We start from the raw sequence: 23,343 nt of genomic DNA, 5'->3' as shown, positions 1-23,343 counted from the left end.
CCGTAAGTTAGAGGGAATGATTCAGAAAGTGTATCATTAATGATTACTTGCTGGGAACGACCATGAAGGTATGAGCGGATCCATTGTAGGACAGTTCCAGTGATGGAGAATTCATTCTCAAGACGATCGAGTAACAGGTTGTGGTCAATAGTGTCAAAAGCAGCTGTATAGTCCAGAAGGACTAACGCTACTTCATCGCCTTTGTCCACAGCCAGTAGAAAATCGTTGAAAAGTTTAACCAACGCAGTCTCTGTCGAATGATGGTTCCTATAAGAAGACTGAGGCACAGGAAGCAAGCCAAATCCCTCAAGATGAACTCTGAGCTGCTACGACACTATTCTCTCCAGAACCTTACCCAAGAAAGGAAGGTTTGCAATTGGTCGGTAGTTATTAAGTGAATTTGGGTCGAGTGCAGGCTTCTTGAGGAGAGGAAGGAGTAGAGATGACTTAAAAGGTTCGGGGAAGAGACCGGAGGACAAAGAAAGGTTAAACAGCTTAGTGATGAGTGGAAGGATATCGTGAAGAGTGTCTTTTAATAAACCAGGTGGGGATCGGGTCCAATTGACAGTGCTTTGATGGTAGTGATGTGATGAGTTTCTTAACTTCCAGGTCAGATACAGGATGAAATTCTGAAAATTTGCACTGAGGTGGACCAACTGGAGTGGTGGTTGCTGGTAATGAAGATGAGTCAGAGAAAGCAGATATAACATTGGAGACCTTCTCGCTTCATCATTGGGTTTCTGAGCGCTTTACATTGTAATTATTATTAATACCCCAGTCATAAGATCCTTCACTGTTCAACATATAAAGTGTACCATCTCCACTCTCTGGGGAGTATCCTGGTCAGGCAACCGTTTATCGGTGCACACGTGCCAATCTAATCACATTGGTCAACGTTCACATTCATCCAGGTACCCATTTAACATCTGGGTGGAGAGTGACAAACGTTGATAGAGTCTATTGACTGAACCACTACACCACGACACCTCCACAAAGAAATGTCCATAATGATGTCAAAGAAACTCTTGTTTCTTATTTATTCAACTTTACAACTTCAAATTTTGATTGTATAGAGGTAAATCATTACCCTTTCAGATAAAGCAAATTTTTAATTTTTACTTTTTGAAGACCGAATTACATGTACTATTTTGACTTCTTACAGAGAACCTTCCCTGGTAAGTATTGTTGGTTTTGGAGTGGCTGGTCACATTTTCCTGTGGGTTTGAGTGGGACCTTCTCATTGATGGCATTTCTAACCATTCTTTGATTCCCGCTGCAGGTCGTATCTGCCGAAGGAGCTTTTGCCATATGTACTGGGGCTGTAAGCAGTACAACTGCCTAGGGTGTCTCAACAGGTTCCAAGGTGTGTATCATAAACCAAGAAAGAAGAAAGAAAATTGAGTGTAAATATATGTTCCGGAGCATCTCTTGAAAGGATTTATCAGTCATTTTATCTGACAAACTCTACTTTATCCGACATTTACCATGGTAACAATTGCTCCTTGGCCAATCAAAATCAAGGAAATTTGTCAGATCTGTCAACTGGTCAGACAACAAGTGTTGATGAAACCCTCTACTGGATATTCTATAATGACCGATTGGGCACATACTTTTGCAGGACGCAATTGTATATATACAGTGCGTCCCACAAAAAACGAAACCGAGATTTGTCGATGAATTATCATCTCTTAATAATAAATACAATAGACAAATGACCTACCATTGTAAAGCTTAGAATCTCCTCTTTCATCTGAAATTACTTAGATTATTTCTCATTCACGCATGAGTGAGCAAAAACAATTTGAAGAGGGGATACCAAAAAGTCAGTTGGCGGGCTGTATCTGGGTTTCAATAAGAAAACCACATTTTTAAAAAGTTCAATATCTGCTCTTTAATTTGATACCTTAATTACAGAGGAGATTCTAAGCTTTACATTCGTAGGTCATTTGTCTATTGTATTCATGATTAAAGGACAAGTCCACCCCAACAAAAAGTTGATTTGAATAAAAAGAGAAAAATCCAACAAGCATAACACTGAAAATTTCATCAAAATCGGATGTAAAATAAGAAAGTTATGACATTTTAAAGTTTCGCTTAATTTCACAAAACAGTTACATGCACATCCTGTTCGGTATGCAAATGAGGAGACTGATGACATCACTCACGTTTTGTATTTTATTTTATGAAATATGAAATATTCTAATTTTCTCCTCATTGTCAAGTGAAACAATGATCAATTCCTCCCTGAACATGTGGAACTAACATTGTTTAATACTATATCGTTCAGTCAAGTTGGTCCTTATTTGTCAAATCTGTAAAAAATGAAATATTATATAATTCAAACAATAAAAAACAAAAGAAATAGTGAGTGAGGGACATCATTGACTGTCTCATTTGCATTTCACTGAGTTGTACATACATGTATCACTATTTTGTAAAAAATAAGCGAAACTTTAAAATGCCATAACTTTCTTATTTTACATCCGATTTTAATGAAATTTTCAGCATTATGCTTTCTCTATTTATTCAAATCAACAGTTTTCTAGGATGGACTTGACCTTTAAGTGATGATAAATCATTGCTAAATCTCGGTTTCGTTTTTTGTGGGACGCACTTTATATATACATGTATATATATATTTTTTCCCATGGAATGTCTCTGAATAATTCTAAGCAATGTCTAGTTTTCTTCATATTCTGTGATGAAATAGAAATATTCAAAATAGTAAAACTTGGTAACAAACTCAATGTATTTTGTGAGTTTGCTCCAAGACGGCAAAATGAGGCAAGATATATTTAATCAGTCTACCAACAGTTAGCAACTGAATACTGCTTTTTACATTGATCAAATGTTCACCAGATGTTGATTACTGATTTGATATATTCAATTATCATAAGTACATGGCTATAATCTTTGATAATTGACAACAAAGGAAATTTTTGCCAATATTTAATGAATTCCAAGCATTGTAACTCTTTCAAGACACAACAAAGATGGACATGCCGGCGACCGTGCATCATTCAGCTGTGTTGATGTGCATGTCACAGACGCTGTACTGGGACACTTGACTATTAAAGTCAGCTTGCTAATTGTTTGTAACCACTGGTACATGTAGGTCATGTAAATACGTAAACTTTTTGTTATTTCTAATAATCAAGGAATGGATAGGTAGTTAATTCCCAAAGTGATACAGGTAACCTTGCATGTGTTGACCTACTATAAGCCGAATATTTGCCCAACCCATTTTTTTTTTGGTCTGAATTTTTAAAATGTATACCTCTTTTAGGTCAAATCTCTCTAAAGACAAACAGATTTCTGGGATCCCAATAGATTCAAACTTACCTATAGGCATGGTTACATGTACTACACAAAATATAAGACATTTACAGTAATGTTTGCTTAACCCTCAAGCTCCCGGGGTATTTTGATTCTTGTCATTCCCGGGGGGGGGCCATTATGGCCCCCCCTTAAGATCTCGGCCGCCGATCGCGCGAGCGACGCAAAAATTTGCACGCTGGTAGTGTGTGATGTAATCTACAAGGCTGTATGGTAAAATTTTCCAAAATATTGAAATTTTATTTTATATGAATTAATTATGCTAATTTATGTATAAATCATACTTTTTGCTCTAATTCACTAAATAAAGCTCCTAGAATGCTAATTTTTGGTAAAAATATTCTTTGTAGCATTCTTAACAATCGCAATTCAAAAAAACTTCGGTTTGGAAATCAATTTCTTATGTATTTTATTGTTTTATGAATTTCTTATGTATTTCTTTGTTTTTTTACTTTTGGTTTTTTATTGTTTTTTCAATGGAAATCGTTCCAGACTTAATTCTGATCATAAACAAGGCAAAATTAATTAAGTTTAATCAGTAAAAGTAGAAATAATGATACATTTATGAATTTTGGCTAAATACACTATTTGCATTGGATTTGTACATGAAATCACGTTTATGAGCAATTTTGGGTCTGACATGCACTTATATAATGTTGCGTAATGTCGTAACCGCGTACCCGGGCGTCACAGATTTGGTCTCAAAATTTGCGCGAGACTTGAAAGTAAAAAGTCAGTGAGCGGCGAGGTCAAAAAATTTCTCGCAGCAGATATATCGCGAAAATTGTTGAGGGGGGGCCATTATGGCCCCCCCCCCCCCCCGGGAGAATTAGGGTTAAGATAGTATTAAGAATGCATAATTAAAATATTGATATGTATTTTTTTTCCATGTCTCTTCTGTTTAGATATGAAATTTAGTGAGAGTGTTCTGGATACTATCATTAACAACAATAGATATGAATCAACAATATTTAAAGTGAGTAGTACTCTTTAATTCATTATTTTCATAATACATGTCGGCAAGTCTTGCCTTTATTGTGACATAACTTTATTTGTGTTAACCCAGAAAGATTGGTAGACCACGGTGTCCTCAGCTCCTTGCATTAATCACAGTGCTTCTCTTCAAAGTCATTACACATTTCATTCAAACGCGACAAGCTTTCTCAAAAACTCACTTATACATGTAGATCTAGTGATTAATCCTTATTCTTCTTTGCTTGAGATTTATTGTACATTGTAATATTTCTTAAATCTTTCCATCCTCACTTATGACCCATGCAATCTTGTAAGATAAAAGAAAAGAGAAAATGAAGTCATGTGATTGCTCCACTTGTTTTTTCCTGTCAAAAGGTCTTGTAATGGTCATGGTATTTCACAATGTGAGAATTCAAGGTGCATTTCCAGAAACAAAGGTCTGGAGAATCATGTATTGAAGAATTAAAATGTTTTTGTTTATATAGAGCTTAATTTTCTTTTGTGGTTAGCCATGTTACAATTAGCAAATTCGTGTACAGACTGTTGTTTAATTCGGTACCGGTATATAGTAAAGTACAGTATATTAATACAAATTTCTGCTTTGTAAGTTTATGAAAAAAGTGCATGAATTGTGTGTTCTTACTTTCTTCATGACAATGCAGAATGTAGAAATTACTTTCCTGAAAGTGTCTGAATTTGGGAAATTTCCCTGTTACATTTTGACTTTCTCCAGGATTTCATGTTATCGAAGGGCCATCATAATATCCATCTTGTACTACAAGAAGTATTGAGTGGACTTGCAGCTAATAATTACAGAACAGACGGTGAGTTGCTGTAGATACCGGTGTGTTGGTTCATGTTTGTAGAGTGTCCGTCTCACAACCAGGAGGTCGCGAGTTCAAACCCCAGCCTTGTCAGACTAAAAGACATAGATACATATAGATGGGAGTTGCTGCTACCATGTTTGGTGTTAAAATTTAAAGGACAAGTCCACCCCAACAAAAAGTTTAAATAAAAAGAGAAAAATCCAAAGAGCATAACACTGAAATTTCATCAAAATCGGATGTAAAATAAGAAAGTTATGACATTTTAAAGTTTCGTTTATTATTTCACATCATAGTTATATGCACATCCTGGTCGGTATGCAAATGAGGGAACTGATGACATCACTCACTCACTTTTTCTTTTGTATTTTATTATTTGAAATATGAAACATTCTAATTTTCTCCTCATTATCCTGTGAAACAAAGTTTTATTTCTCACTGAACATGTGGAGTTACCATGGCTTAACATTATATGGTTCAGTCAAGTTGGTCCTTATTGTCAAATCTGTAAAAATTGAAATATTGTATAATTCAAACAATATAAAACAAAAGAAATAGTGAGTGAGGGACATCATCGATTCTCTCATATGCATGTGACTAAATTGTGTTTATAACTATTTTGTGAAAAATAAGCAGATTTCAAAATGTCATGACTTTCTTATTTTACATCCGATTTTGATGAAATTTTCAGCATTATGCTTGTCTGATTTTTCTCTGTTGATTCAAAACAACCTTTTTCTGATTATTCATCTGTTGTCGTCATAGTCAGATGGCGAGTTGTTGCAATATTTGCTGTTTTAAAACATTGAACATGTAGGGGCAGTGTCAAGAGGATTGTGATGTTAGGGAGGGGGAGGGGCAGATTACCTAAGGGTGACATAATTTCGCCCCCTTATACTTTGTAACAACCTGGTATACAAAATGCTATCCTATTGACCAGTGAAAACAGTGTTTGGTAATATATAGGTTTCCCTTTGTTTATTACTGAATATTTTACTTTTCTTAGATAATATTGGTCAATAAAGATTTCAAGAAATATATTAGTACACTTTTGAATATAGGGGATTCACAAATACTGTATATTCTTGGTAGCACATACTTATGTATGCTTATTCTCCACTCCCTGGGAGCAATCTAGCAAAAGTTTCCAAGCTCGAGCACTGCGTACATGTATGACATACAGTGTTGTTGGACTTCCCACTTGGTTGTAAATTGAGTTCCAACTGGAATTAAACCCTTGATTGCTTATAAACTCTGAAGTGTTCACCTGTTTGAGTTTGGAGCCCCCATTCATACCAGAGCACTTTACATGTATGTGGGCAATGACCAACCTTTTTTGTTGTTGTAATTCCGACCTCCATTTTCCTCTCATCACACCTTAACCCATGAACTGCGCAAGTTGTCATTATTTTAGGGTGTTACAACTTTTCACCTGATTAAGAAAAGAGAGACAAATCATTTCAAATGGGTCTCACGAGTGGGGATCAGACATACAAGCATTATGGTACTGGCAGAATTGTGTATTTACTATATTGTTAGTGATAAAATTTCTTGCTTCTGTCTTTTGTGTTTTCTACCTTTAGAGACCCAGCTACATGCTATTTCAGGACTTAGTCCTCTTTGTTATACCTGTGCCTTGAGGGTATTCCAGGGTACTGCATATCTCTACAGAGCAGGCATTCCAAAGGATGATTTACCAAGTAAGCTTATAATATCTTCCTCATCTAAGAATTTTATTAGATAAGATTTGATATGATTAAATTCGATTTGATTTGATTTCATTTAATTTGATTTGATATCATTCAATTTGATGGATGAATCAATTTGATTTGATTGAATTTCATGTGGTTTGATTTGATTGAATTTCATGTGGTTTGATTTGATTGAATTTGATGTGGTTTGATTTTATTGAATTTGAGTTTATTTGATATGATATGGTATATTGTGTGATTTGTTGATTTGATTTGATATATTAGATTTTATTTGAATGGTTTTGATATGATTGATTTAATTTGATGTTATTTTCTTTGCTTTGATTTTTTTATATGATTTTATTGATTTGATTTTATTCAATGTGATTGAATTTGAGTTGCCTTGATTTTATTGATGATTTGATTTGATTCATTCATATTCCACATTCTCAAAGACATAATCATATTTTGAATCCACCTGGTGTTCTAACAGATGGCCTAATTTGCAGAGTGCCAATCACCATCATGGACCATCGTGGTCATACCCATTTAGTCTAGTATCACTTTGGTCTAATTACCATTTGGTCCAACTATCACTCCTCATCTACTTATTGACTTACACTTTGTAAAATGAAAATTTAGTTTGTAAACAATTCATCTAATCAAGTAGAATAGGTGGTCTTTAAAGTGAATATCAGGTGAAGTTAGTGTAGCATAACTGGAAATAAGACCAAATAGTATGATAAATGGGCTAAATGGCATTGAGACCAGTAGATGAGCTGGTTGTTAATGGACTCAGAATAGGCCATGTGGCACGACACAATGGTTGGAAAGTAGACAAAGTGGTTGTACATAGACCTAATGGTAATTTAGTATATAAAATATATTTACATCACAAGATGCATCCACCATGTTTCTCAGATGAAATGTTTCTCATAATCAGTAGAATGGGCAAAAAAGATATGTTTGGGTATGCTTTTAGTTTTCAAAGGGGCGAGTTGTACATGTGTGTCATTACATACTTTCCTAGCATTGCCAATGGTGGGATCTCCATAGCATTAGAGATTTCCACAGTCCAATGCTCATATTTTCTCCCTTTTTTTGTTTTTGTTAGCTCAAATTTTGATGATTTTTTCCTTTGATTTTTCTGCTTTCACACAAGCTATTCCTGCATTGGGTATTGTGTTAGATATAGAACTACATGAATAAAGTTCATTTGATTGTGTCTTTTGTGTTGTATTGCAGTTCTTGTCACAGCCAGGCCGGACTGCCATTGGGGAAGGGCCTGTAGAACACAGTACAACAAACCACATCATGCTGCGTGAGTATTAATAATACACACAGTGTACATCATTATTTTTTGGGCGTCACCTGTGCCTGGGAGGCAAAAAGCGAACTGAATCACTGTGACCTGCAGGTCTCTCCTCCCGATGTAACTGATTGGGGGGAATGCAGGTGGACCACTACACCGGGGTTTCCCCCTACTCTTATATGAATAATGCAGTGGGTTCTTAACGTGCAAAGGTGGTGACTCTCCTCTACACGGGGCCTCAATTTAATGTCCTATCCGAGGGACGGGGTGTTTTCCACTGTAACATATAGCCTGCATCTACGAAACATGGGAGAGACGTAAAAACACAACGCACTGGCTTCAGTCATCCTCCCAGGGTGGACTCGAACACACGATCTTTGGTTCGACGGGCAGACATGTAACCGACTGAGTCAACATCGCTCTCATTATGGGCATTAGTGAGAATTATATACATAAGGTACCTTTAAAGGGCTAATGAGACGACCAACACTTTGTGTAGTCTCTTTGTGTTATGAATAATTAGTCTTAAAAATGTACATTTTGAGATCGCCAACAATAATACATGGAATGAATTAGCCTGTAATTTTTTTCATACAGAGAAATTAAAATGTTTTTGAGAGGGAAAGTACATGATGTGCTACTTTGCAACATAATTAGTGTGGCATGAATGCATTGAATGGTGAATTAGTATGTTATCATTCTAGTGGGCCTGTATAACAAGACTACACAGCTCAGAATGTACATTATACTGGCCAGATGTGAGTAGTTGAGGTGGCAATATTAACTCTATCTTAATAGGAGTGGGCTATAAATGGGTGATTTTTGGTTTTACTGTGGGAACAGTTTTTTTGTGTTCCTTTTACCTTATCTCAACATGAAATGACAATATTTTTTGTCTCGGGTCCGAGAAAAAAGTGTGCCGGGCCAAAATCCAAAATGGCCGCCAAAACCCCCAAAAATCACAGTTTTGGCCACAACTTTTTTATTTGGTGGTCATTTTCTCTGGTTTTGGTGTCTATTCATATGTTTTAGGGGGCAGGCAATTTGTTTTTCCTATAATTAGTACTTTTAAACCATTATTTGTAGAGTTAAAAGGTAATTATACTTAAATTTTCCCATTTTTGTAGACTTTTTTCAGCCAAAAAGTAGGTTTTATCATCCTGGGGTTCTGGGATATTAGATGGTACGAGGTCAACAATAGCAAGCAGCTTCATGTAGCTATATTGCTTTTATTCCTCCACTTTGGGTTTTACGGATATTTGTGAAATATATCTTATCAAATAAAAGAAAATGTCATTTATCCATAGGGGCTATACGGTGTAGAATGCACTGTACATACTACACTGCATATATCCGTGCATTGACCACCATGGCATATGACAAAGGCCTGTATATAAACTATAGTGTCATAGAAATGAGCTTCAAAGGTTTAGAATTAGATTTTGAATTTGATTCTTTGTCAGCTGAAACCAGCAAATTAAATTACACTTACATGTAAATATCACATACATGTATATATACGTACATCACATCTTTAGCCATATCTTCTTCATTTGGAGGCTTTTTTAAAAACCTGGTTCTGGTGTCTAACTGGCCTATGTTTATGGGGTCAGGTAACTACTAGTATCATGGTAATGCTGATCAACAGCCAATCAGAATAAAGGATTGCATACAAGTTACCATTAAGTTAAGTTAACATAATGGTAAATTTTTATGCAACGGGCCCAGAATAGCTACAGTGTAAATTACCTCTTTCCGCCCCCTGAATTAGCATATTTGACAAAACATGTCCTCAATTTCTGAGACAAAACACATCTTCAATTTCTGAGGCATCTAATTCTAAACCTGAGAGCTCATTTCTATGACACTATAGTTTATACAAGCCTTGTTATCTGTCATGGTGGCCAATGCATTTATGCAGTGCAGTATGTATGTACAGTACATTGTACATATGTATACTGTATAGCCCCAATGGATAATTGACATTTTTTTTATTTAATAAGATATATTTCACAAATATCCGTAAAACCCAAAGTGGAGGAATAAAAGCAATATAGCTATATGAAGTTGCTTGCTATTGTTGACCTCGTACCATCTAATATCCCAGAACCCCAGGATGATAAAACCTACTTTTTGGCTGAAAAAAGGCTACAAAAATGGGAAAATTTAGGTATAATTACCTTTTAACTCTACAAATAATGGTTTAAAAGTACTAATTATAGGAAAAACAAATTGCCTGCCCCCAAAACCTATGAATAGACACCAAAACCAGAGAAAATGACCACCAAATAAAAAAGTTGTGGCCAAAACTGTGATTTTTGGGGGTTTTGGCGGCCATTTTGGATTTTGGCCCGGCACACTTTTTTCTCGGACCCGAGACAAAAAATATTGTCATTTCATGTTGAGATACATTACAAGGAATAAAAAAAAACTGTTGTCATATTGAAATTACAAAAAAAGTATTTTTGACCCATGTATAGCCCACTCCTAATCTTAACTGGGCTATTTCAGACCAGTATATACTGGGGGAGGGGTCAATTTGACCCCCCCCCCCAGATCTCGGCCGCTGATCGCGCGATCGCCGCGAAAATTTGCACTCGCGTAGAGCCAGATGTAAACTACAAGACTGTATGGTAAATTTTTTTTGTTATTCTTTATATTTTTAATTAATTATGCAAATAAGCATATGAAATTTGCCCTAAATTTTGTTTTTTGTGTATGTTTTTGCCTTTAACTCAATTTTTATAGCTAGTAGAATGCTCGATTTTGGTTGGAGTATCAATTATTACATTTCTAACAAATATCTACAAAAAAATTGCAAAAATATAATGAATTTCTTATGTATTTTATTGTTTTTTAAATTCTTATGTATTTCTTTGTTTTTTCAAACCTTTGTTTTTTATTGTTTTTTCCAATGAACTTTGTGGGGGACCCTTTTGCGATCATAAATAGCATAAAATAAATCCATTTAAACCAACAAAAGTAAAAATAATCATACATCTATGATTTTTGGTTGAAAAACACAATTTGCATTGACTTTGTACACGGAATCACGTTTTTTGAGCAATTTCGGGTCTGACATGCACTTACAAAATGTTGCGAAATTTCAGAACCGCGTCCCCGGGCGTCGCAAATTTTGTCTCAAAAGATGCGCAAGACTTGAAAGTAAAAATTCAGTGAGCGGCGCAATAAAAAATCCTTGCGCGACAGCGTAGTGACAACATTTGTCCAAGGGGGGGTCAAATTGACCCCCCCCCCCCCCAGTTTAATAAGGGTTAAGGCTGCTGGTTCATTTGGACGTTTAGACTGTTTCTAAGGTAACAAGAGTAGGTAATTATTCTATTGCCCGAGCAAAAAGATGTGTATTGTGTCTCTTAGAAGATAGTGATAGGGATCCTTATGTGATAAACCATCCTCTCAAAACCATGATCGGTCAAAAGAAGAACTCATAGTACATAGTCTTTAGCATGTTCATGTGATAAAGTTCAGCCCATGTTATTCTACTGCTTAGGGTGTTTATTTCTCAATTTTGGTTTCATACCACAGGAATTTCAATCATGTTTGTGATCAAGTTCGATTCTGATGATGACCCCCATATAGTCTGTCATTTTGGATCAAGGAGCGTTTTCCAGTTGGTGACCTACATTATGACCTTTGGATGGGAGCGATGACAGTGCAAGTGATCTACAATAGTAGGGTTTGATCTGCTCAGTAGTGCCTCTGAAAATTATATTTTATTTTATCTGTGTGATGTTTAGTCATATATTTATTATTTATTTTCAAATGTACTTTCTTTACACAGCTGATATAATTTCTCAATTATATGAATTTTTGCAACGTTCTGTGCAGTCAGTATCATTGAGCAAAATATTTGTTTGTTCTGGAAAATAGATACGTTTGTGCATGTACATTGCCACTCCCCAACATAGACCTACAGGTATGAATTTATTTATATTCCTACACACACAAAGATGATAAAATATTTTCTCTAATGTTCGTTTCTGAAACTGAATTGTTTTATAATTTGTGATGTCAGTGGGTAACACATACTGCAGTAGCGTGTGTATATATCACACCATATTACATATAGTGCATGCTAAGGAGTTCAATGTACCATAATATGAGTGTCCATAGATTTCTAATTTCTCGCGTGCGTATAGATTTCAACGAGGCCGCAGAAATTTGAAATTTATGTATACTACATGTATTTGTATATTGAATAACAATTAGCATGTACTATCTGTTATATAATATGGGAACACTTCTGAATTGAAATTGTATAAAAATGTATCTGAACTTACTACAAAATGTACCGTTGCTTGCACGGCTTTAGGAGGTGATGTCACAATACGAGTAAATTCATTGCGCTCAGTAAAAAATGAAGGTGTACGCGTGTGGCCTGCTGGCTAGCTGCGCACTGCAACTGCCTAGATACATGTACATGTATCATGCACGCTGATGGGATTTTGATTTTCGCTTTCAATATTTCTTGCTCCTTTTTCATATACTCAAGTTTTTTATATTTTCGCCGTATTCTGAGGTGTTGTACAATATAAATAGCAAATATTTATTTATATATATATATTGTAATATAAAAGTATCTCAGAATCGTTTTCTTCAAGGTACCGATCGATACATCACCCTATGAGGTTTTGTACACAAGCTTCCGTGCAGAAATTGCAGGTGTATGCCATGATCGTGGCCATATACGGGATTACGTAATTGCAAAAAGGGCAATCAGAAGCCTTTAGATCTAGTACAGTTACATACATTGAACTTTGTGAAATCATGAAATTAAACCTGATAAACAATCACACTGAACTCACTGAGTTCAGTCTGAAGATCACTTACACAGATAAGCACATGTGAGGCAGCGTATTATAATTGATTGGAAAAAGACCAGACAAATAGCTTGAATGTCATGCTTATTTTTGCTAATTCCTCAGCGATTACAAAATTTCTTGCAGAATCCTTTGGTACAAATTTTGTATTTATAAATGTACATACATGTACAGACACTTGGGTGGTCATTTTATAAGATTCTGTATAAATTTATTTTTAAATCATTACCACAGCTGGCATTTATCTTTAAGTGCAACCTTTAGACACGCTTAAATCGTCGTTAGACATTCTCCAGGTAGATACAAATGACATGATCTAAAGGTAGGCCAAATACGAGCACCTTACAGATAATGTGGTTCCATGCTCATGTAAGCAGTGCTTCCACAGAAAATCCAGACATTTAAAGCCAAGTGTATAGACTCCTAGCGGTATCAACTAATTAACAGAACTAATCATACACATAAACTAAAATATCTGACCTTAACTTATGGGATCTGGGGGGGGGGGGGGGAATCTGACGACTGAGTATCATGTGAACAGATGTAGTCTCATCTATACTATGCTGAGCTTTGCTCTGTCAAGTATTGTAATATGTCTGGGTCTCTTGCTGGCAGCATGGTTGTTAACGGAATGGTACGTCCTGCGCCCAACTGGTCCAAGTTGGGGTTCAAACCCCAAAATATTTTTCTGTACCCGGTAATTGCCAAAAATGTTTCATATGAAAATATTCCTTTGCAAAATAATTACCTATGCCCTATCACTCTCAAGAATAACAAATCTACCTGCTAAATACAGAATATAGATGTTAAATTTGAATATAGATCATTCCAAATAGGAGCGATCATTTCAGACTGCAGTTTTAATTCTTTTTTTTTTTCAATTCAACACATGCCATTCTAGACACTAAGGATAAAAACAGTATTTTTCTTTCCTTTTTAATGGCATTTGATAAAAGTGTATGGAAGATTTATTAGCGTTTAAAGTATACATAGCAAAGCAATCTTGTTTATCCCCCAAAAGGAACCGTTTTAGGTGATATTGATTTTAAGGATTAAAGAATTAATTACCAACGGTATAAAATCGTAGAATAGTCAAAACCTGTAGATTGACTGGTAGAGGATAGTTCTTCTCCGTGTTCCTCTTCAAGTCTGCTTGAAGCATGTTGATGATGTAGATGACATTTTCCTTGGAGAAACGATAGCGTATTCTAAATGCATCTTCTTCGTACAATTCAGAAGGATTCTTCATGTCCCTTGGTCCTCTCTGTGGTCTCACTTCTGGAATCTGTATACATGTAGGGGACAGTTTCATATTATAGCCATATTTCTTTAAACGCTTCATTATTTTTTTTTGCAAAAAATACATATATATATGAGGACATATATCTAAACTGGCATTAGATTCCAAACTTGAACCTGAATGAGCATGGTATTGGGAAGTTCTTAAAGAGAAGTAGTAGTGGTCTCTCAGTCAGCCATATAGTTCCCCATATGACATTACCATTTCACTATTAAAGTTAGATTCTATGGAATAATGAAGCATTTATTTTGTGTTCATACATGTATATACAAAAAATAATAAACAAAAACAATTTCAAAATAGCCCAGGCTGTACAATGTAAAACCAAATTTTTAATTAGTTTGATCATTAAGTAAGCTTTTACTTAAAATACACAGTACAGTCCCAGGTCCATGGTTACCAGTACTTACTCCAGAATAGGATAATTTTCATCTCTCTTTGGCTACTGAAAATTTTATGTTTCAAACAATGTTCTATTAAACCAAAGGTAGACAATACAGAGAATATATTTCTTCATAACACATGATGTACTGTACCTTCTGAAGATGAGACGGGAAATCAAATATGGTTGAGACAGCATCCTGCATAAGACGAATCATTTGCCCAGTCCTGTTAAAGCAAACATCTTCAAAATGATCAGAGCAAATTACAGAGCTCTTGGAGGGAGTCCATGCAGCTCGCTTCATATTGACCATCCATACTGTAATTACAGACCGACGGCTGAATGGGAATCTGCAGCAAATGTAAACACATGAAATCAATTGAACTCTACTCAGCAGTCTACACTTTACATCAAGTTTATTTCCAGGAAGGGGGTGAATGTCCACCCTTTTTGGGTTACTGGAAGTGCCAAGTCCCCATAAATAAACACAATGAAAGAATACATGTAGCAGTACCACTACAAGGTCAATACTCTTGGGTCTTCATGTTTTTAACTCATAATTTATTTCTCAGGTCTGCAGACCATGTAGACTAGTTTATTAACCACTCCTACAACATAGGAAGTAAACATGCACGGCAGTTCTGCTCTGGGAGTCTGGCCTTGGTTTCAGCCTAACTTTGTGTAGGATGAGTTTAAAGGGGAATGAAAGCTTTGGAATAAGTTGGCGTTTGTGGAAACAGAAAAATCAAAGAATAAGACAGGGTTCAACATTAGCAGTGGCCCGAGGCAACCAGCAAAGAGAGTCGGGCCACCAAACTTCTGTAGAAGCCCACACTTGGTGGCCCAGTGGGGCTACCAAAGTTTTGATATATTGCAATGTTTTCTATTGTTTTAGGGCCAACATATTTGCTTTGCGGGCCACCAAAATATGAAATCAATGATTTTTTTTTTACTGATCGGGCCACCTTAAAAAAAAGTTAGTATCGAGCCTTGAATAAGATCAAAGCAAAAATGCAATTTATCGATTATGAAATTGCAGGTTGTGCTATGCCGGGTAGTCCTTTGAAAAAATTGAATATAGAAAGTGAAGTCTAATGCTTTTTTATCAAATGAAATACATAATTAAAAAAGAAATCCTGACCAAAAAAAAACATGTAGAAAATCAATAATCTACAGACAGTAGAATATACTTAGAATTTATTGAACAAAAAACCACCAAACAAACGGTAGGCCTTGAGATGAAAGACCTCGTCCCCCTAATTTCAACAGAAATCATCCCAATCTCCCCTTAACACAGAAAATAGCCCTAAGAATACTATTTTATACATGTACCATGATAAATTGAACTGTAATTCGGTGGAAATTTACTTCATGTTGCATACCGACTGGAGTAGTTGCATGATTTTCACCATTGGCGGCGGAAGCCAAAAAATTTAGGGGGGGGACCACAAACATTTCAGGGGGAACGCAGGAACAAAATTGACAAGCAAAAAAAAAAAAGGTTATCAACAAAAAAATTAGGGGGGGACAGGTCCCCCCCCCCCCCCGCTTCCGCCGCCTATGATTTTCACGAAACATACAATATTAAAAACAAAAACATCTCCATGTACAGTCTTCACTGGAGCATGAATATAGACTGATAAATCCACTGTTTTCAGTCCTCCTCCTCACACACAGACCGATGATGGCCATTGCGATGGTAATGGTGGACGATCCACCGTCGCATAACTACAGCGTCTTTACTGTTTAAATTGTTCATATGAGTCATACAGCTATATAGCCAGTTCTTCAGGAACTTCTTCTATTTCTCCATCAGGAAGTTCTCGATAACCAACATACGCATGTCCCTCTCCAGCTGGAAATGTTGAACAAATTTTTAACACAGCACAGGCTGGGATGACTCTTCTGTTGCCTCTGCCAAGGATACCATGCACCCAATACGTGAACATCCTGTATGCGCAGTATCGGTAGGATCTGTAAGGATAAATGATGGATAAACAAACAAAGTAAAAAATAGGAAACAGAACTTATGTTAATCGTCATTCAGACATTACACAATCAATTAGAAGTACATGTAAGTCATTCATTCCAAGTCAAGATCAAGTTGAATTCATTTTTGAACTTCAGGGAATAATTTTTATGGTATCGCATCACAATTTGCTCCATATTTTTTGTGGATTGCAACACGTACTTTGTTTTGTGTAGCAACTTCATTTACATTTTGCAAAGCATTGATTGATATACATGTAACCATAGAAGGTAATGCCAGGCTGTTGAATAATAAAAAAAACTGGTGAATCAAATCAATCAAGCCCAAAAAAGACAAACGTATCAGTCATGTTCATGTCGCCAGCTGTACTGACTTCAATCAACACAACTTGACCTACTCGCTATCAAGCTCTTCGGGCAGTCTGGCTCGATGTCCCCTGCAGTCGAGTCTTGTGACAAGAGCTGTCCGTAACACTGCTTTCCCTAAACAGACTTTACTAAAGTCTTTGTGAGTGGTGATGCATGTAATGTCGTCTTCTTCCAAAAGTCGACTGCAATTGGCTACCTCTTTGCAGCAGCGGCACTGAATCGGCCGATCTATGGGAACACAGTTCCCGCAGGTACACCAATGATTGTTCGCCATACGATCGGGTGGCGGTGGTGGAGGAGGATCTTCATCAGATGCTGGACCTGAGGCTGAGGTGTGAGCTGCAGCAGCAGCACGTTTAGCTCGACGAGCTGCTATCTCTTCAGCCGTGTACATGTACTTGGGCATGAAGTTGTAGGCTTGAGCGCTCTCCAACACAGTCACAGTCTTCTGAAGACAATTTATCGCCGCGTGGATCAAGTAACTCGCTAACAGTAACACTGTCACACTTACAAATGAGTTCAAGATATCATAAAAAACAGGTGAAACAATTTGTTTTATACCTTGCACGGGCGTATTGTGTTAACTGAGAAGAGTTTGTTAGATTAAAATGTGAACAAAACGAGCAGCTGATGGTAGTACATGTACGTATAAACGGCAAATCAATAAAGGCGAGCATAAATATGCAGAATGGTTGGTAAATACGATGTCTGCGTACTGTCTGTTTTTGGTTGAAAAAATTCAAGTGGCTGTATTTAAATTTTAAAAAAATATTTATACGTCGTAATTATTTTTTAAAGGTATTTTTTCTTTTAAATTGATGAATATAAAATTAATTGCAATTAAATTAAAAAAATTATAGTAATGAATTCATTTTCGTGAGTACATGCATGTGCACGTTCGTTCAAGATCTGGATCCAAAGCATCCTCGCTCACACTAGTAAATACATTTTACTTTTTTTCTCGATTTATCTTCTTTTTAAGAGATTAATTTTTTTTTTTAATACAATTTTTCTTAAACAACAATTTTTTATTGTTTTAAGTAGGTTTTATAGCTACAATTGATATAATTTTTGTAAGAAAATATAGACGCACGTTTAACACGATCAATCCAAATAAGGAGATGTCCACAGATACATGTACATGTACGTCATCACGAGCAGCAGGCTCAAAATCATGGCTCCGCGCAGTGCACTCGAGAAAGGTACATGTATCAAAAGCCGGTAGAATTTCGGTTTTATTTCTATTTTGGTTTCTTTTCCAAGGATTTTAAGAGGACTATTGTAGCAGTTGAAAATACTTTTCATACAGCTTCATTTGTGCAGTGGGTTTCGGTTTCCTTTAAGGTAATAGCTGTACATATATATTTATATATATATTATATAGCTGCTTTCCAATCATGAAATGTAGTGAAAAATTTGTGATATAAACTTTTGAAATCTACATCCAATCATGCAGTTCTTTATTAATAGTTTTGGAAAAAATGACCATCTGGTTATTATTTTTTGCATGGTCAACCCACCCCCCCCCCCTTTTGGCTCACCCCCCACCCCCACTTTCAAAACCATTCCGTGGCCCCTGGGTAGGAGGCGCAAGATAAATGACCCCAAAAAAAACATGGCCATGGCACTTTTGTGATTTGGTATGTGGCATTATACTCAAATCTGATAATACAAAAATAATAATACACTAATACCAAAGGTTTAAGCAGAATGGTCTTTCATATGTATTAGAACATAGTCAGCTCGCCTACATCTTGTATTTACTGATGTGCGGATATCTCTCTGAAATGCTTGTGTGGAGGTCCCACCAGGATACACCGGCTCCGCCTGCCTGGGCTACGTTTGCCTGGAATGCAACCTTGGTGCTGAGACTCTCCTTGGTGACCTTCTCTTTGCAATCTACTTAAATTACAATATACATAAATACAAGTGGTAAGATAACTGCACATCTACCAAGTACAATATTTAGAAGTGAACTTATACACTTATAGTAAAGGTTTAGGCTCAATGGGCCTTCATATGTCTCAAAACATAGTCTGCGCACATACATCTAGAATTAACAGCTGTGCGGATGTCTTTCTGAAATGCTTGTGTGGAAGTCCCACCAGGATACACCAGCTCTGCTTGGGCTACGATCACCTGGAATGAAACCTTTGTGCTCAGACTCTCCTTGGTGACCTTCTCTTTGCCATTGAACACCTGTCCGTAAAACTTGCACTTGGCCAGCTCTTCCCTTGTCAGCACCTTCCCCATGAGTTTTAGGATCAGCTCCTTCGCAGTTGAAGACTTGTCATAGGCTTCGTTGAAATCACTCTTGGCCATCGCCCAATTTGCCCCGGGAATGCCAATCATCACCTTCTCGTCGTCAATGGTAGTCGTGTTTGGTCATTGGGTCCTTGGTCGGGTAGCCTCTACCTGAGCACGGAGGGTCACATTCTCGTCCGTTTGCATCTAGGAGGCTTTGGTTGGCGTCCACAAGTTGTCGGATCTCACTCTTTAGATTAGACACAAATCTCACCAAAGGTGAGTGTGGTGATTGGTCAGTCAGTAGTTGCTCAAGTACCTGTAGGTTGTCGTGGGTCTCCTCTTGTCGAGCATTCATGTCAAGTTGGTGTCCAAGGGTCGCTGGTCTTTCAGTGGGGTTTGGTCTGCTGTGGGAAGTCGTTGGTAGGTCAGTCATGTCGGTGGAGATGTCACAATTCTCTGGTCTGTCCGTCATGTTAAGATGGTCGTCGAAGACGTCCTCAAAGGGTCGAAAAGCGGGTGAGCAGTCACTGGGACCTGATGATAAAAAGGGAAAAGAACAAACTATATTTTAAACATTGGGCAAGAAACCTCTAACTTTACAAGAAAAAAAAAATTGGTGTCACTTTGATTTTAAATTATTTTGGCCATTATGGAGAAATGTACCCCTCCCCTATAAAACACTGACTTTTTGCTGTTCTTAGCTACACATGGGGGGTGCTATTGTTATCATTATTTGTGTAAAGTCGTGCAAAACGATAGGCATATTGGAATGATGCATTCATTTCTGAATACAAGCACTCTCAGTTCACTCGTGAGCTTCTTCTCTGTAACATTTATCAGGGTTTGGCAGGCTGCAAACCCAATGTCAACTTTTTTTAGCGGCAGCAGATTCTTCTGGTCATTGGGGTCCAAAGCTGCTATCTTCTGGTAGGTACAGATCAGCTTCGTCTAGAAGCTCCTTTTTCATAAATCGGCTCATGAGGGTAACCAGGAGATTACTGTAAGGGAGACAGGACATCGTCTTAAACTCGATGAGGTGGTTGTGCCAGTTGGTGAGTCCACTACCTCTTGTACGAAATTGAAGAATTCTCTTGGTATAGACTTTTTGAAGTTCATGCCTACATGTAAGTGAAGTAAAAACAAAATTCCTTTTAGTAAAAATTAACGCTTTCTCTAATACATTAAAACAGAAAGGATAAAACATCTTGATGAGACGTAGCATCATCTCAATTATAAATACTAGAAATATCTTATTATCATGAAGGCAAAATAATAAATGTCAGTAAGATTCAAATGAAAGCTTGAAGAAATAAAAGAGTTGATGGTATACTATCAAGCTTAAGCTACAAAATGCTATAAATCAAGAAATGGAGGTCCAATACGATAATTTTATAGGTACGCTTTGTAGCCTTTTTATTTATCAAATCTATTTTCTAGATTTCATATTCATATCGGTGCTTTTACAATTTATTCTTCTAATGGAAATTATTGGTGACACTTTCCAATTCATACATGACAATAATTAATTAATTCCAAAAGTTTGAGTAAAAATGATGATACATTTATGATTTCTCATTGCATACAATATTGTTTTAGAATGAATTTGGACCTAACATGCATTTTCAAAATATTACATGCCTTTGGAACTGCATTCTCATTGTTACATTGCCAAAGAAACAGAGGAAACATTGTAAAAATCAAATGTGGGTGACGGGTACATGAAAAGTCACTGCAATACTCACCAATAAACTGACCTAGGGCAGAATCTGTGGTATATTCAGGGTATGCCCTCTTACATGTACATTCATCCCAAGTCCTTTTTTTAGTGAGCAACTGGAACTCACGCTGCACTGTGTGAAGTCCTTTCTGAAATTTAGCCCTTGATTTCATGCTGTCCAAATGAATTTCTCCATTCACCACCTTGGTGAGTAACTCATATTTCTCCTCTTCTTTCAGTCCTTGAAGATGCATGAAGACCTGCAGAAGACCATAAGAAAACGAAAAAACAATAAAATACATTAAAAACAATGTTGATACATGTATTACAAAATCTTTGAAAGACATTCCACAGTTTAGAAGAAATCAATGTCATTTTCACAAAATTTTGCACATAGTTACTTTAGCACCTGAATATTTCAAATATGCAAAAAATAAGATGTGCTTGATTTTATGCTATTGAGCTTTGAAGTTCACCCAATTGGAAGCTCTTGAGAATTGCTCATTCAAAAGAATTTGGCATTTTTAGACCCAACGAGATTACTATGTTGAGGTTAACCCTAAATGGACTGGGCTATTTCGACCCCCATGGCATCATCTAAAAAACTATATCATATTCTGCGAAAAATCTTATTGCTCATTAGTTATGCTAATTTATGCATAAAATCATAAGTTTGCTCTAATTAATGAAATAATGCCCTTAAAATGCTATTTTTTGTTTCACATACTCTAGATAGGCATCTGATCAAATTAATTTTTCAAAAATGTCAACATCACATTTATTTTTTTATGTATTCTATTGTTTTCTAAATTTCTTATGTATTTCTTTGTTTTTCGACTTTTTGCTTTTTATTGTTTTTTCAATGGAAATTGTCAGGGGCTTTATTTTGACCATAAACAAGATGAAATTAATTAATTTTAAGCAGTAAAATCAAAAATAATGATACATTTTATGAATTTTTGCTAAAAACACTATTTGCATTGGATTTTCCACAATTTCACGTTTTGAGCAATTTTGGGTCTGCATGCACTTACAAAATGCTGCATAATTTTGGAACCGCGTACCCGGGGGTCACAAATTTTGTCTCAAAAGTTGCGGGAGACTTGAAAGTAAAAAGTCAGTGAGCGAGGCAGTCAAAACATTTCGAGCAGCAGATTTATCACGAAAAATGTCGAGGAGGGGCTGAATCAGCCCCCCCCCCCAGTCTTTTTATGGTTAAACCTCTATTACTAAGTCAAAATCCATGTAAATGTGAACAAATTTTACAGTAAAATTCTGAATTGTATAGTAAAGATGGAAATTTCATTCATACTAGTATTCATTTGCCCTTTAAGGCTAGCAGCACCTTTATTTCTTTCAAATTGTGTGAAAGATGACAAAAACAATCTCAAAAAGTTCAAATTTCTGAAACAAATCTGAAATGTACAATAAATGATGCACTTCATTCAAAACCCATGTCATTTTCATCAGTCATCAGTACGCAATATTTCTGAAGAATATATAAAAAGCTAAAGCCGAGGTAATGATAACAATGCCCCTCAGAATAGATTATTTCTAGATTGATCACAAAATAATGAGAATCAAATAACTTACAGTTTGCTTCAGAGCTTTCCCATGCTTTTCTTCATGTAGCTCGAACATCCTTTCCAGTTTCGCATAGCACCTCCGACTGTACAGAGCTAGCTGGAACGTTGTTTCCAATTTCTTTCGATCCTGAGGTAAAAAATAAAAATACAAATCATCAAAAATAATCATTAACAATAATATAAATCATATCATTCTTTATTTTACAGAAAAGACATACATGTACTGTAGTATACTACATGTTTTAGATATCCAAGCAGCGAGCCTCAGTATTAGAAGTCATACTTATACCTACATGAGTCAACTGTATCCTTGCTTGATATTGTGAATTTAGGCCTCTTAAGTATTTGAAGGATGCTTTTCAAAATTCAAATATCTGAAAAATCATTTGTTTTTTTGAAAAATGTATAAAAAGCAGATTTGGAAATTAGACATGGTACAATGTACAGCAATCCAAATAACTACAATGTACATGGTAAACAATATTGCATGTTGTATGAGAAATTCATGAAAGATTTGAGACAATACTTTTTTTTTTTTCTTTTGCCAACACATATAATTATTACAGAAACACATTTTCAAAGGAAGCAATACACTTAGGTATATAGGAATATCCATCTTAGGGTTAGAGGACAAGCAACCCAATGCTGCTGCTGCCCTTTTCCTCCAAGTATCTTGGACAGTGGCTGGTGGTTCATCAGCGTCCTCATGAAGCTCATGTATGCTATATAGTAAACGTCTACATACTGCCACCTTGGCTTGGAGGGTTGGAGCCT

The 23,343-nt window shown here is 36.2% G+C and overlaps 1 protein-coding gene across 1 annotated transcript in view; it reads left to right on the top strand.

Moving 5' to 3' along the window:
- LOC129261166 (E3 ubiquitin-protein ligase CHFR-like) overlaps positions 1-12,062 on the top strand; it is a 28,051-nt gene extending 15,989 nt beyond the window's left edge. The window contains exons 14-19 of the mRNA XM_064099118.1: positions 1,280-1,363; positions 4,242-4,312; positions 5,045-5,135; positions 6,719-6,835; positions 8,072-8,147; positions 11,685-12,062. Coding sequence (XP_063955188.1) covers positions 1,280-1,363; positions 4,242-4,312; positions 5,045-5,135; positions 6,719-6,835; positions 8,072-8,147; positions 11,685-11,721 — 476 coding nt within the window. The 3' untranslated portion in view covers positions 11,722-12,062. The remainder of the gene's footprint in view (positions 1-1,279; positions 1,364-4,241; positions 4,313-5,044; positions 5,136-6,718; positions 6,836-8,071; positions 8,148-11,684) is intronic.
- The last annotated feature ends 11,281 nt before the right edge of the window (positions 12,063-23,343 follow it).

This window comes from Lytechinus pictus, chromosome 5 (genome assembly GCF_037042905.1).
Source record: "Lytechinus pictus isolate F3 Inbred chromosome 5, Lp3.0, whole genome shotgun sequence".
NCBI lineage: Eukaryota > Metazoa > Echinodermata > Echinoidea > Temnopleuroida > Toxopneustidae > Lytechinus > Lytechinus pictus.
The sequence above is the reverse complement of the archived record's forward strand: the minus strand, read 5'-3'. Positions and strand labels throughout refer to the sequence as shown.